This window comes from Marmota marmota, unplaced genomic scaffold, assembly GCF_001458135.2.
Source record: "Marmota marmota marmota unplaced genomic scaffold, marMar, whole genome shotgun sequence".
NCBI classification, from domain to species: Eukaryota; Metazoa; Chordata; class Mammalia; order Rodentia; family Sciuridae; genus Marmota; species Marmota marmota.
In genome coordinates, this window is record NW_026000130.1 from 1,249,542 (window position 1) to 1,263,305 (window position 13,764).

The 13,764-nt window shown below is 39.2% G+C and overlaps 1 protein-coding gene across 7 annotated transcripts in view; it reads right to left on the bottom strand.

Annotated features, from left to right (window-relative positions):
- Positions 1 to 6,227: 6,227 nt before the first annotated feature.
- The window catches only part of Hscb (HscB mitochondrial iron-sulfur cluster cochaperone), a 16,438-nt gene continuing 8,901 nt past the window's right edge, over positions 6,228 to 13,764 (bottom strand). For 3 of the 7 annotated variants that reach the window (XM_015500224.2, XM_048784950.1, XM_048784954.1), the window contains 2 exons: positions 13,336 to 13,383; positions 10,231 to 10,366 (listed from right to left, as the gene is read on the bottom strand). In XM_015500224.2, the coding sequence (XP_015355710.1) occupies positions 10,272 to 10,366; positions 13,336 to 13,383 (143 nt within the window). In that variant the 3' untranslated portion in view covers positions 10,231 to 10,271. Of the gene's footprint in view, positions 6,775 to 9,435; positions 10,172 to 10,230; positions 10,367 to 13,335; positions 13,384 to 13,517; positions 13,613 to 13,764 lie in introns of those variants that run through there. The other 4 variants (XR_007341229.1, XM_048784953.1, XM_048784951.1 and 1 more) reach the window with 4 other exon arrangements.

Sequence of the window (13,764 nt, forward strand, 5' to 3'; positions counted from 1 at the left end):
TTAGCACCCCCTTCTTTTTTTTGGTACAGGGGAATGAACTTGGAGGCACTCCACAACTGAGCCACATCCCCAGCTTTATTTTGCATTTTATTTAGAGACAGGATCTCACTGAGTTACTTACCAAGGCTGGCTTTGAATTCGTGATTCTCCTGCCTCAGCCTCCTGAGCAGCTGGGATTACATGCCTGCCTTGGAAGGATTTTTTTTTTTTTTTTTAGTTGTTGATGGATCTTTATTTTATTCATTTATTTGTATGTGATGCTGAGAATCAAATCCAGTGCCTCATATGCATGAGGCAAATGTTCTTTACCACTGAGCCACAACCCCAGCCCTCGAAGGATTTTTGTGTGTGTGTGTGTGGTGCTGGGGATTGAACCCATGGCCTTGTGCATGCCAGGTAAGCACTCTACCAACTGAGCTATATCCCCCAGTGTTTTTTTTTTTTTTTTAAGGTGAGGAATGAAGTGGTCATCTGTAGAAATGACCCAGGATCTAGGTGTGGTTTTTTTGGTTTTTCATCAGAAAGGCAAAAGCTGTTTTGATGCTATTAGCTAGGCCTTGGTGTCCTCCTATTGAACAACTTTGAAAACAACATGAAAACAAAGCAGGGACCCAGGTTAGTCCAGTGGCAGATTATGTGCCTAGTATGCACAAGGCCCTGTGTTCCATCCCTAGCACTGGAAATAAATTTAAAAAAAAAATTGCTTTGAGGAAGGCAGTGTAAGTTCCGCTATAATGTTCCTTAGGGTTTTGGACCCCTGAAAGCAAATTATGGAGAGTTATTATGCATTTTCTCCCACATTAGCCTGGGAAGAGTAGAAACAGAACTTGATGGTGGTCCCTGAAAGCACCCCCTCTTCCTAGTGACAGTCCAGCCATGCCTGTTCCATCTCATCTCATCGCATTGCTGGGGCAGAGACATACACGCTTAAGACAATCCCTTCCTGATTCTTTTCTTTTCTCCTGGTAAATAATCATATTTTTTTTTTTTTTTTGGTACTGAGAATTGAACCCAGGGGCACTTTATCACAGAAGTTATCCTCAGTCATTTTATTTATTTGAGACAAGATCTTACTAAATTGCCCAGGCTGACCTTGAATTTGAGATCCTAATGCCTCAGCCTCCTGAGTCACTGGGATTACAGGCATGTGCTACCGCAACCACCTAGATTTTCTTGGATTTTCTATTTAATTTCTCAGTCCCTCCCTGTCACCTCCAAACTTTTGCATATATTTATTTGTCCTCCTCAATGGTTAACAACTGCTATCTCTTGCATCCAAACTGAGCTTTCCAGTACACTGAATAGTGTGGTGTTTCTGGGGCCAGAAAAAAAAGACTACTTTTTTTTTTTTAATATTTATTTATTTTTTTTTAGTTATTGGCGGACACAACATCTTTGTTTGTATGTGGTGCTGAGGATCGAACCCGGGCCGCACGCATGCCAGGCAAGCGCGCTACCGCTTGAGCCACATCCCCAGCCCTGCAATGAGTCTTAATAAACATAGTTGCCTTTAAAAAAGAATATAGCTACTAAAATCCTCAACAAATATAAAACTAAAAAATTTTAATCCTCAAAAAAATACTAGCAAACCAAATCTGCAACATATTAAAAAGATATATCATGAGCAAGTGGGATTTATTCCAGGAATGCAACACTGGCTGAATAATCAAAAATCCAGAAATTTAGCCCACCACATCAACAGACTACAGAAGAAAAACTCATATGATCACTTCAATAGACACAAAAATATTGACCAAAGCATTCAACAAACTAGGAAGAGAAGGGATGTTCCTTAACTTAATAAAGGACATCTATTAAAAAAAATATACAGCTAACATTATACTAAATTGAAAAAAACAGTGTTTGTCCCTAAGTTTGAGAACAGGAAAAAGATGTATATTTTTGCCATTTCTATTTAACATTATATTACAGGTTTCAGATAAGACTATTAGGTAAGATAAAAATCAAAAAGCATCCAGATTGGAAAAGAAGTAAAACTATAACTATTTGCATATGACATGATTGTAACTCTAGAAAGTACAAAGGAAAGAAAATCAGAATAATTGAGTTCAGTAAACTTGTAGGATACAAGCTCAAAATTTAAAAAAATCAATTATAGTTTTGTAAAGTAGAAATAATTTGAAAATGAAATTTAAAGAATAATTTTAAAAATGGAATAAAATATTTAGGAATAACTTTAACAAGATGCTAGGCAATACCCAACACTGGGGGAGGAGGGGAGGAAATGGTGTTTGCACTTAAAGTATAAAACTGTTCAAAGAAATTAAGATGACTGAAATAATGAAAATTAGGGGCTGGGGATGTGGCTCAAGTGGTAGCGCGATCGCCTGGCATGCATGTGGCCCGGGTTCGATCCTGAGCACCACATACAAACAAAGATGTTGTGTCCGCCAAAAACTAAAAAATAAATATTAAAAATTCTCTCTCCCTCTCTCTAAAAAAAAAAAAAAAAAAGGAAAATAACCCATGTTCATGGATAAGAAGACTTAATATTGCTTATTTTTATTTACTTTTTTTAAATATTGTTTTTATACTGAATACTCTCCGCATTGATCTTCAGATTCAATGCAAAACTTATTAAAATTCCAGCTTACCGTTTTTCAGAAAAAAACAGTCTGATGATAAAATTTAAAAAGAAATGCAATTTTGTATAATAAAGAATTCAGCTGACTTTTGTCACTGGTTCCTGGAGGGAAATAGGGAAATGCTAATAAACACACACACACACACACACACACACATATATTAGTTGTGGTTGGACATGCCCTAAATTCATGGGGAGAAGGGGTGTGGAGGCTCTGGGTTCAGAACTCTCTCAGACCTTGTGCTGTACCTATCAGACATTAAGCCCATTATGTGTACCAGATCTGTCTGACTCCATGGAGTTTATAACATAACAAATATGATTTGTAATTGCTCCCTTGCTACTGATGAGCTCTGTCTCTTGTTTAGTTCATTGGTCACATATCAGCTCCAATGCAAAGTCTATCTTGCTTCTTTTTTTTTTTTTGCCCCTTTCAATGCTTTATTCAGTCAATTACTCAATACAATTTTACTCTATAGGTTCTTTTTTTTATTATTAGTTGTTCAAAACATTACAAAGCTCTTGACATATCATATTTAATACATTTGATTCAAGCGGATTATGAACTCCCATTTTACCCTGTATACAGATTGCAGAATCACATCGGTTACACATTCACTTTTTTACATACTACCATACTAGTGTATGTTGTATTCTGCTGCCTTTCCTATCCTCTACTATCCCCCCTCCCCTCCCCTCTTCTCTCTCTGCCCCCTCTACTGTCATTCATTTGTCCCCCTTGTATTATTTTTCCCTTTCCCCTCACTTCCTCTTGTATGTACTTTTGTATAACCCTGAGGGTCTCCTTCCATTTCCATGCAATTTCCCTTCTCTCTCCCTTTCCCTCCCACCTCTCATCCCTGTTTAATGTTAATCTTCTTCTCATGCTCTTCGTCCCTACTCTGTTCTTAGTTACTCTCCTTATATCAAAGAAGACATTTGGCATTTGTTTTTTAGGGATTGGCTAGCTTCACTTAGCATAATCTGCTCTAATGCCATCCATTTCCCTGTAAATTCTATGATTTTGTCATTTTTTAATGCAGAGTAATACTCCATTGTGTATAAATGCCACATTTTTTTTATCCATTCGTCTATTGAAGGGCATCTAGGTTGGTTCCACAGTCTTGCTATTGTGAATTGTGCTGCTATGAACATCGATGTAGCAGTGTCCCTGTAGCATGCTCTTTTTAGGTCTTTAGGGAATAGACCAAGAAGGGGAATAGCTGGGTCAAATGGTGGCTCCATTCCCAGCTTTCCAAGAAATCTCCATACTGCTTTCCAAATTGGCTGCACCAATTTGCAGTCCCACCAGCAATGTACAAGTGTACCCTTTTCCCCACATCCTCGCCAGCACTTGTTGTTGTTTGACTTCATAATGGCTGCCAATCTTACTGGAGTGAGATGGTATCTTAGGGTGGTTTTGATTTGCATTTCTCTGACAGCTAGAGATGGTGAGCATTTTTTCATGTACTTGTTGATTGACTGTATGTCCTCCTCTGAGAAGTGTCTGTTCAGGTCCTTGGCCCATTTGTTGATTGGGTTGTTTGTTCTCTTATTGTCTAATTTTTTGAGTTCTTTGTATACTCTGGATATTAGGGCTCTATCTGAGAAGTGTGAGGAGTAAAAATTTGTTCCCAGGATGTAGGCTCCCTATTTACCTCTTATTGTTTCTCTTGCTGAGAAAAAACTTTTTACTTTGAGTAAGTCCCATTTGTTGATTCTTGTTATTAACTCTTGTGCTATGGGTGTCTTATTAAGGAATTTGGAGCCCGATCCCACAATATGTAGATCAGAGCCAACTTTTTCTTCCATCAGGCGCAGAGTCTCTGATTTGATATCAACCTCTTTGATCCATTTTGAATTAACTTTTGTGCATGGTGAGAGAAAGGGATTCAGTCTCATTTTGTTGCATATGGATTTCCAGGTTTCCCAGCACCATTTGTTGAAGATGCTATCCTTCCTCCATTGCATGCTTTTAGCCCCTTTATCAAATATAAGATAGTTGTAATTTTGTGGATTGGTCTCTGTGTCCTCTATTCTGTACCATTGGTCCACCCGCCTGTTTTGGTACCAGTACCATGCTGTTTTTGTTACTGTTGTTCTGTAGTATAGTTTGAAGTCTGGTATCGCTATACTGCCTGATTCCCATTTCCTGGTTAGAATTGCTTTTGCTATTCTGGGTCTTTTATTTTTCCATATGAATTTCATGATTGCTTTATCTATTTCTACAAGAAATGCCGTTGGGATTTTGATTGGCATTGCATTAAAGCTATAGAGAACTTTTGGTAATGTCGCCATTTTGATGATGTTATTTCTGCCTATGCATGAACAGGGCATATTTTTCCATCTTCTAAGATCATCTTCTATTTCTCTCTTTAGGGTTCTGTAGTTTTCATTGTATAAATCTTTCACCCCTTTTGTTAGGTTGATTCCCAAGTATTTTATTTTTTTGAGGATATTGTGAATGGGGTGGTTTTCCTCATTTCCATTTCAGATTTATCGCTGATATATAGGAATGCCTTTGATTTATGCGTGTTGATTTTATATCCTGCCACTTTGCTGAATTCATTTATTAGCTCTAGTAGTTTCTTTGCAGACCTTTTTGGGTCTGCTATCTTGCTTCTTCCCCTTCCATAGCTGACTTACCTGTTTCTTGCTTAGTGTTTTCATGTGATCTGGGAGCCCCAGGGAAATTTCCTGTTAAAAATCCCAATTCTAGCTGGGCTTGGTGGTGAATGCCTCAGCTTGGGAGGCTGAGGCAGGAGGATCATGATTTCAAAGCCAGCCTCAGCAAAAGCGAGGCACTAAAAACTCAGTGAGACCCTGTCCCTAAGTAAAATACAAAATAGGGCTGGGGATGTAGCTCAGTGGTCAAGTACCCCTGAGTTCAATCTCTGGTAGCCACTCCTCCTCCAAAAGATCCTAATTCCAGCTTTTTAAAAAATGATCAAGAGATCATTGACATGGTGTCAGAACCTTGACATAGAAGCAGTTACCAGAGCTGAATCAATGTCTTTCTTTCCCTGTTGTTCCCAGTTTGGAGATGGCACATTCTCTCCAATTCCTCAGACTGTGCCCTCTCCTTTCAGGTCCACCTCCAGCACTGTCATAGTGTGTTTCCTGCCTGGCCCCTTTATCCCTCTTGAGGTTCACCATTAATTTCTGAGTCTCCCTGGCTTTCCAGAAGTGATTCCTAGAAAGGAAAAGATGATGTCCTTATTTTTTCACGATGACATCTGATATAACCAACATGTTCTCCAAAGTGGCAGAACTGCTAAGAGCCAAGTATATGATGCATGGCATTTTTGGTCGAAAGGTGACGCCAGCTAGCCATTGAGATGATATGATTATGTTAAGATTTGCATTCATATGGATATTGGATTCCTGCTGTTCACCTAGGCCGGCTACGGGACTCCTGGAGAGTTCCCATTGGTTGGGGAAGTACAGTAGGAGGGAGTTCCTGGGGAGGAGCGCTCTCTGCGGGTCCCGGAGGAGGCCGCGTGGGTGGAAAAAATCTTCCCGGGCGGTACCGGACATTGGCGGCAGTTTCAAAAAAAAACTTTGTTCCTGCTTGAGTGGCTCGAGATTTTGTGCCCAGCCAGACTGCGGCACAGAACAAAGGAATTTTTTGCTCAGGAAACTTAGGTCCAAGTTGGCTGCAGCCATTTGTTATTTGCCATTCAACGCACTAGGTGGCATGACTGCTTTGGTGGCTCAGAAAGCATAATGTTTCTCTTTGCCAGGAGGGAAAACAAAAACAAAAACAACAACAACAACAAAAAAAAAAACAGACGTGAGTAGGACTACATATACTGGGTCCTATGAATTCTTCCAGGAAACCATTAAACCTCTGGGTGGTCTTGGGGGCCCATGACAGCTTCTCTTTGCTTGTCTGGATTCTATTCCTCTTCTTCCACGGTTACCACAGAGGGAGTGACCCCTCCTGAGGCCTAGGGAAGCTGCCTGCACAGGCTTTGGAGATAGGACCTTAGGTCAAAACCTGCCTATGGTGTGGTGCACGCCCTGATGAATGGCACCTCTTGGCAGGAACTCCTTAACTCCTCAGATGGTACTTAATCTTCGTTGTTTCATTCTTCCTAAGATCACAGGCTTTGCAGACAGACCTCCTTTTAAATCTTGACTCTGTTACCTTGGAGCAGCCTGTTTATCTGGAAAATGAGTTGAACTGGGTTTAATTTAAAGGAATCACAATGCAAAATAGTGAGCACAGCGGTATACAGTAATCATGCAGCAGGTAGGTAGTTTTATTATTGTTCTGGTTATTGGTCATCTCCTCAAACAGAGAGGAAGCATCTGACAACAGTCAAATCTGAATTATCTCTCCCAGCGCTGTGAAAGTACAGACTTGGAATTTCATTAAAAGGATAATATTTTCTCTGTTATGAAAGGCTTGATTTTTGTCATCAAAATAAAAATAGTGGGGCTGGGATTGTGGCTCAGTGGTAGAGTGCTCGCCTAGCATATATAGGGTCCTGGGTTCGATCCTCAGCACCACATAAAAATAAATGAATGGAATAAAGGTATTGTGTCCAACTACAACTAAAAAAATAAAAATAAAAATAGTAAGGTAGGACTGGGGGTGTAGCTCACTAGTGGGTCAGTTGCCTAGAATGTGCAAGGTCTTTGGTTTGATCCCCAGCACACATGTGAGTGTTCATGTGCGCATGCATACACACACAAATTAGTAGTAATTATAATTTACAAAGCACATTTGAGTGCTATGTGTCATGTACTAAGCTAGTAGTTCCCATAGATAATTAACTTTATTTAATCTTCACAATAACCTGTGTGATAGGTACTAATATTATCACTGCTAGAATTTGGATCTGAAATATCCCTTAAAGGACCATGGGTTAAGGGCTTGGTCCCTAAGCTGTAGTGCTTTTGGGAGGTGGTGGAAGCTTTAAGATGTGGGGTCTACTTATAAGAAAAGTCAGCAGGAAGTTGTTCCTTGGAAGGGGATCCTTCCAAGACATTGATTCAGCTCTGGTAACTGCTTCTATGTTAGGTTCTGACACCTGACCCCTTCTTTCTTCTACTTTCTGGTCCCCATGAGGTGAGCAATGTTTTCCCGTAGGTGCTTCCTACTATGATGTGCTGCCTCACCACAGGCCCCAAGCAATATGGCCAATTGATCATGGACTAGACCTCCGAAACTGTAGGCTAGAATAAATCTTTCCCCTTATAAATTATCTCAGGTATTTTGTCACAGTAATGCAGACTAAGAAAATCACCCATTTTAATTTTTTAAATATTTATTTATTTTCTTATGTGGTGCCGAGGATCCAACCCAGGGCCTTGAACATGCCAGGCAATCCCTCAATCGCTGAGTCACAACCACAGCCCCAATGTCCTACTTTTTAATTTAACTTGTGGTGGTGTTGAGGGCCTCACAAGTGCTAGGCAAGTGCTCTACCACTGAGCCACATCCCAGTCCTTATCAACCTTCCTCCCTCCATCACCCTTTCAAAAATTAGGAAAATAAGTAGGAGAGCTGGATTCAAAGCCAGGTAGGTGTATTAGCTTGCCTGGGCCGCTATTAACAAAATACTAGAGACTAGACAGCTTAAATAGCAGAAGTTCATTTTCTTACAATCCCAAAGTCTGGAAGTCCAAGATTAAAGTGCCAACGTGGTCAGTTTGGTTGCAGAATCTAATATTTTCTCAGAGGCCCCATCTCCATATATAGCTGTCTTAGGTGCTAGGACTTTAAAATATGAATTTTGGGGAGGTGGACACAAACATTCAGTCCAAAACACCAGCACTGTTTGGCACCAAAGCCTGGGAAGACATAGCTGCAAAGTGGTCAAAACCTCTATTTTTTTCCTGATACTATTATTAGGATAGATGTGGGAAGTGGGGAGGGGGTGAATAATTTGCTTCATTTGTTGGTCAAAAACAAATCCAAGTGGGGCTGACAAGTTTTTAGACATCTAGCAACAGATCTCCCACAGGGCTTTGTTAAGGAACACTAGAAAGGGTTCCTGGATTTAGAAGTCCCACTAAACTTGGAATTTAGACAAAAAGGGAAGGCATTTGGAAGAAGAAAAAAACAATCCCACTGACCTCAGAAGCCATGACCCAGAACAATGTTTTAAAATTAATCCCCCAAATCAGAGATGGTTTGCTGTGGGGCCTAGCAGTTTTTCCAGCTGATGGCAACAGGTGAAGGGAAAGTTTTTTTCAAGTTCCTCCAAAGATGTGTTTGAGGCAATTTCTTTTTGTGGTCAGATTGTTTGGGTGCGATCACTGTTCTGAGGAAGGAATGAAAACTGTCTACAGAAGTATTTCAAACCTCTTTTCATTTCATTCCTCCTTCTTTGCAAAAGTACTAAAGGTATTTGGGACATTTACTTGCATTAAAATCTTTTACTTAAAGGACTCCTGGTGTGTTTTCAGACAAGTAAGACATTCTTGTCAGTTTTAAGTGGTGGGGGTGGGGGTGGAGATTGTAGTCCCAAGTACCTTTAGGTCCAACACCTGCTCTAATTAATTTGCCTCTTGAACACCAGTAAATACTAAAATGTTCACTGAGTAAAATGGGATCAGTATTCACAAAATACAAATTTTTAGACAATGACAAGGGACCGTAAAATAACTGCAATTTTAAGCTTTTGGATAATTTTGGTTTAGTAAGTGATTCTTTCTAGAAGTGTTTGAATGTATTTTTTTTTTTTTTAAATCAGAATTTTCTGTTTGCTATTTTAATCTTTCCTGGTCAGAGACTTAAAAAACAAAAACCAAAAAAAAAAAAAAAAAAAAAAAAAAACAACACACCAAAAACCCAAATAAAAACCAACTTTTTTTTTCCTGGACATGGATCAAAAACTTAAACTGAATTTCTTAAGATCCAAAAGGGGAGGTAAAGCTGTTTTGGGCTGAATTAGAAGACCATGGAAATAGTGACAAGAGAGTGTCAACTATCCAGAGAATAAGTTGTTCCACCCTACCCAGGAGGAGTAGAACTGGGGCTAACATTTACTATCAGACTAGTTCTTGCTAGCATTATCTACAAGCCAAAGAGACTTCTAGGTGGCTTTGCTTTTTATCAAACAGAATACACCCAAGGCCATCGTAACAAATGGGACTGCCAGTCAAAATGAAGGTCATACCATTAAAAAGAAGTTGTGGCTCTTGGGCAGATTTACAAATCTGACTTATTGCCTGTTTTGTAAATAAAACATTGTCTCTCTTTTTTCTTTCTTTCTTTTTTCCTGGTAAATGAAGTTTGATTGAAACACTGAACTCATCCTTTCATTTAAATATTGTCTTGGCTGCTTTTGTGCTAAAATGACAAGAGTTGAGAAGTTATAAGAGAGGTCATATAAGCCCATCAAGCCTAAAATAGTCACTATCTGGCCATCTGCAGAAAAAGGGCCTCAAGTTGTCCTTTCCCCACCTCCTCATCCACTGGCCTAGGTGGGATGCTTTCTGTTATCAGGTATTACATGAAGTCAGTTGAAGAAGTGACCATTCAAGCTCTGACCTGATTGTTTTTCCTTCAGCACAATGAACTTTGCCATCCATTAAAGCTTGAGCCACAGACTGAAATAAAATGATATAAAGGTTAAAGCATACCTATTTTCAATTAGCAGAAGCCAGAAAAGAATACAAGAAATTTATTTTTAAAACTTTAAATAAGTAATTAACTAGAGGGAATCTTCTTTAACTTGATCTTTTCTTCTATATTTGAAAAGTATTTCATCTTTGTTAAAATTTCCTTGGCTTTTTCAAAGTCATCTGAAATAAACAAGAGACACTGACATCAGGCTTCATTTTAAGCAAGAATAAAACCAACTCTGGCAACCATGGCAGCTAGATCAAAGCCTGGGTTGTTGGAGGGGCCCTCAATTACTCAGAAAATCAGCAAGCGGGGAGTGAGGACATCTGAATTATTAAGGAGACAAAGAGATTAACCAAAAGGAGGCAAGAGCACATGTTTACAGGGTTTGGATAAATCAGAGAAAATGATTCTCTTCAGGAGGGTCCCAAATAATAAATGGACTGTGTTTTAACAGTTTTCCCCTAACACATATGGTGGTAGCCCTGCGGAGGCCGTAGAAGAACCAGGTGCTTCTCTTAAGACAGGTGCCAAGGCACAGAGCTGTCCTCAGGTGGCTTTCAGTCTCTGAGAATGATGCCCTAAGCTGGTGGCTTTCAAGTGAGCGTGATTTTGCCTCCAAGGGGACATTTGACAATGTCTGAGGCATTTTTAGTTGCTGTAACCTGGAAGGTGTTACTGGCATCTAGTGGGTACAAGCCAGGGATGCTGCTAAATACCTTAAAGTGCAAAGGACAGCCCTTTATGACCAAGAATTATCTGACTCAAAATGTTGGTAATGTGGGGCTGGGGCTGTAGCTCAGTGGTAGAGCGTTTGCCTAGCACGTGTGAGGCACTGGGTTTGAGCCTCAGCACCACATAAAAATAAATAAAATAAAGGTATTGTGTTCATCTACAACTAAAAAAAAATTTAAAAAATGTTGGTAATGCTGAGGTTGAGAAAACCAGACTTAGATAAATACAAAATAATGTGATGAGTGCTGAAGTGAGGATATGTTACAATTACCCATATTGAAAATAAAATAACAGAAAAAAGTTTCAGAATACATAAACTATGATGCTATTTATACAAAGATTAAAAAAATATGCAAAAGTAAGTGATTTACCGTTATATCCATTAAAACTACAAGAAAAGCAATGGAATGATTAATAGAAAATTTGGGAAAGTGGTCACTGTGAAAGGGAGATTTAATGTAATAGCAAAGGACCTGCAGGGAGCTTGAACACCATTTCTTTTTTTCTTTTAAATTTAGAGACAGAGTCTCACTGAGTGAGGCACTGAAGAACTGCCTCAGCCTCCCCAGCTGCTGGGATTACAGGCATGTACCACCATGCCCAGCTATCCTTACTTTTTTAATATTTATTTTTATTTTTAAAAAATATTTGTTTAGTTATAGTTGGACACAATATCTTTTAATTAGCTAATTAATTTATTTTTATGTGGTGCTGAGGATCGAACCTAGGGCCTCGCCCGAGCTAGGCGAGAGCTCTACTGCTAAGCCACAACCCCAGCCCTTAATATTTATTTTATTGTATTTATGTATGTATATATTTATTTATTTTGGTACTGGGGATTGAACCCAGAGGCACTTTATCACTGAGCCACATCCCATCCCTTTTTATTTTGAGTTAGGATTTCACTAAGTTTCTTAGGGCCTTCTTCAATTACTGAGGCTGGCCTTGAACTTGCATTCATCTTGCCTCACCCTCCTGAGTTGTGGGATTACAGATGTGCACCACTGTATCTGGCAACTTTTTAAATATCCAAATATCTGAAAATTAGGGCAAAACATACAGTTTATCAGGTTATTTATTTATTTTTTGGTGGTGTAGGGGTTTGAACCCAGGGCCTCACACATGCTAGGTTAAGTGTTCTACACTGAGCCTTATCCCTGGCCCGTCACTTCACTCCTTATATGTCCTTATATAACTTATATGTTGTCATATTTATATAGTGAGGCTTTTATTTTATTTTTTTTGGTGGTACTGGGAATCAAACTGAGGGCGTACTGTGCTCTATCACTAAGCTATATATCCCAGCCCAGCCTGTATCTTTTTATTTCTTTCCTTTTTTTGAGAGTCTTACTGTTGCCTTTGGTCTTAAACTCCTGGGCTCAAGTGATCCTCTAGCCTTAGCCTCCCAGGTAGTGGCTTACAAACATGTGGCACTGAGTATGGCTGGGGGTGTTGTCCTTGACCCCACCCTGTACTGGATTGCACACACAGACTCTGTACCACTCAGCCACCCTCAGGCTCTTTTATTTTCTTTTTGAGACAGGGTCTCACTAAGTTCCCAGGCTAGCCTCAGACTTGTGATCCTCTGTCTCTACTTCCTGACTAGCTGAGAATACAAATGTGAGCCACAGCACTTGGCTTCTATTACTGTTTTGAACAAACTTGTTTGTTAGATCAATTGAGAATAATGAAAAAAAAAAAAAAAGTATTTGACATTCATTTATTCCTTTTCCAATAATCTTCTTTCCTCTATGTAGACCCAAATTTCAGACCCGTATCATTTTCTTCTATTTCTTTTTTTCCTGCAGTGCTGGGGATCAAATCCAGGGTCTTGTGCACGCTAGGCAAGTGCTCTATCACTAAGCCATACCCAGTCTTTCCTTCTCTCTAAAGAACTCCTTTTAGCTTTTCTTGTAAGGCAGGTCTGCTGGCACCAAATTCCTTTAGTTTTTGTTTCTCTAAGAAAGTATTTTTCCTTCAGATTTGAAGGATGATACCATAGTACAGAATTCTAGGTTGATAGACTTTAAATAGTTCACTTTTTTTTTCTTTTTTGGTCATGCTGGGGATTGAACCCAGGGCCCTGTGCATGCAAGATAAGCACTCTACCAACTGAGCTATATCCCTGGCCCAATATTTCACTTCTATACCTTACCTTAGTTTCTTGCTAAAATGGAATGGAAGTACCTTCCTCCTATTTAATGTTTCACTGGGATATTTCTGTTTTTGGTTCACAGTTTGTTTCTATAGCAAGACTAGAACTCTTTAAAGACAGAAGTATAATTCATACATATTTTATATTTCCAGGTACCTATCAGAGGATAAGTATATAAAAACTACTAATTGAATGAACAGTTATGCCTCAATGCTTAAAATTTCTTTCCATATTTAACACAGTCAAAACATAGAATACCTTGTTCAAAAGCTCTGCTCACGTTGTCAGTACATTCTTTCTGTTTAGCTGAAAGAGAAACCATTATCTTAGTTTTTCTATTTAAATAGACTCATAATACCACTTTGTAATCATCTAGCTTTAAACAGGCAGGAAGCTTAGATTCAAGGTTATGGTTTCATAACCTTTGTTTCTGAATATACCTCAATGGTGGCTGCAGTTTCATGCAGCACCAGGCCAGGCGGCTGAGGGAGGAGGATCACAAGTTTGAGGTCAGCCTCAGCAGCTTAGTGAGACCCTGTTTCAAAATAAAAAATAAAAAAGGCTATGGGTGTAATTCAGTGGTAGAGCACCCCCGGGTTGAATCCAAGTACTACCTCCAAAAATAAACACATAAAAAGAAGCAACACTGGCTGAACCTCATTACACTGTTTTTTTTTTTTTTTTTTT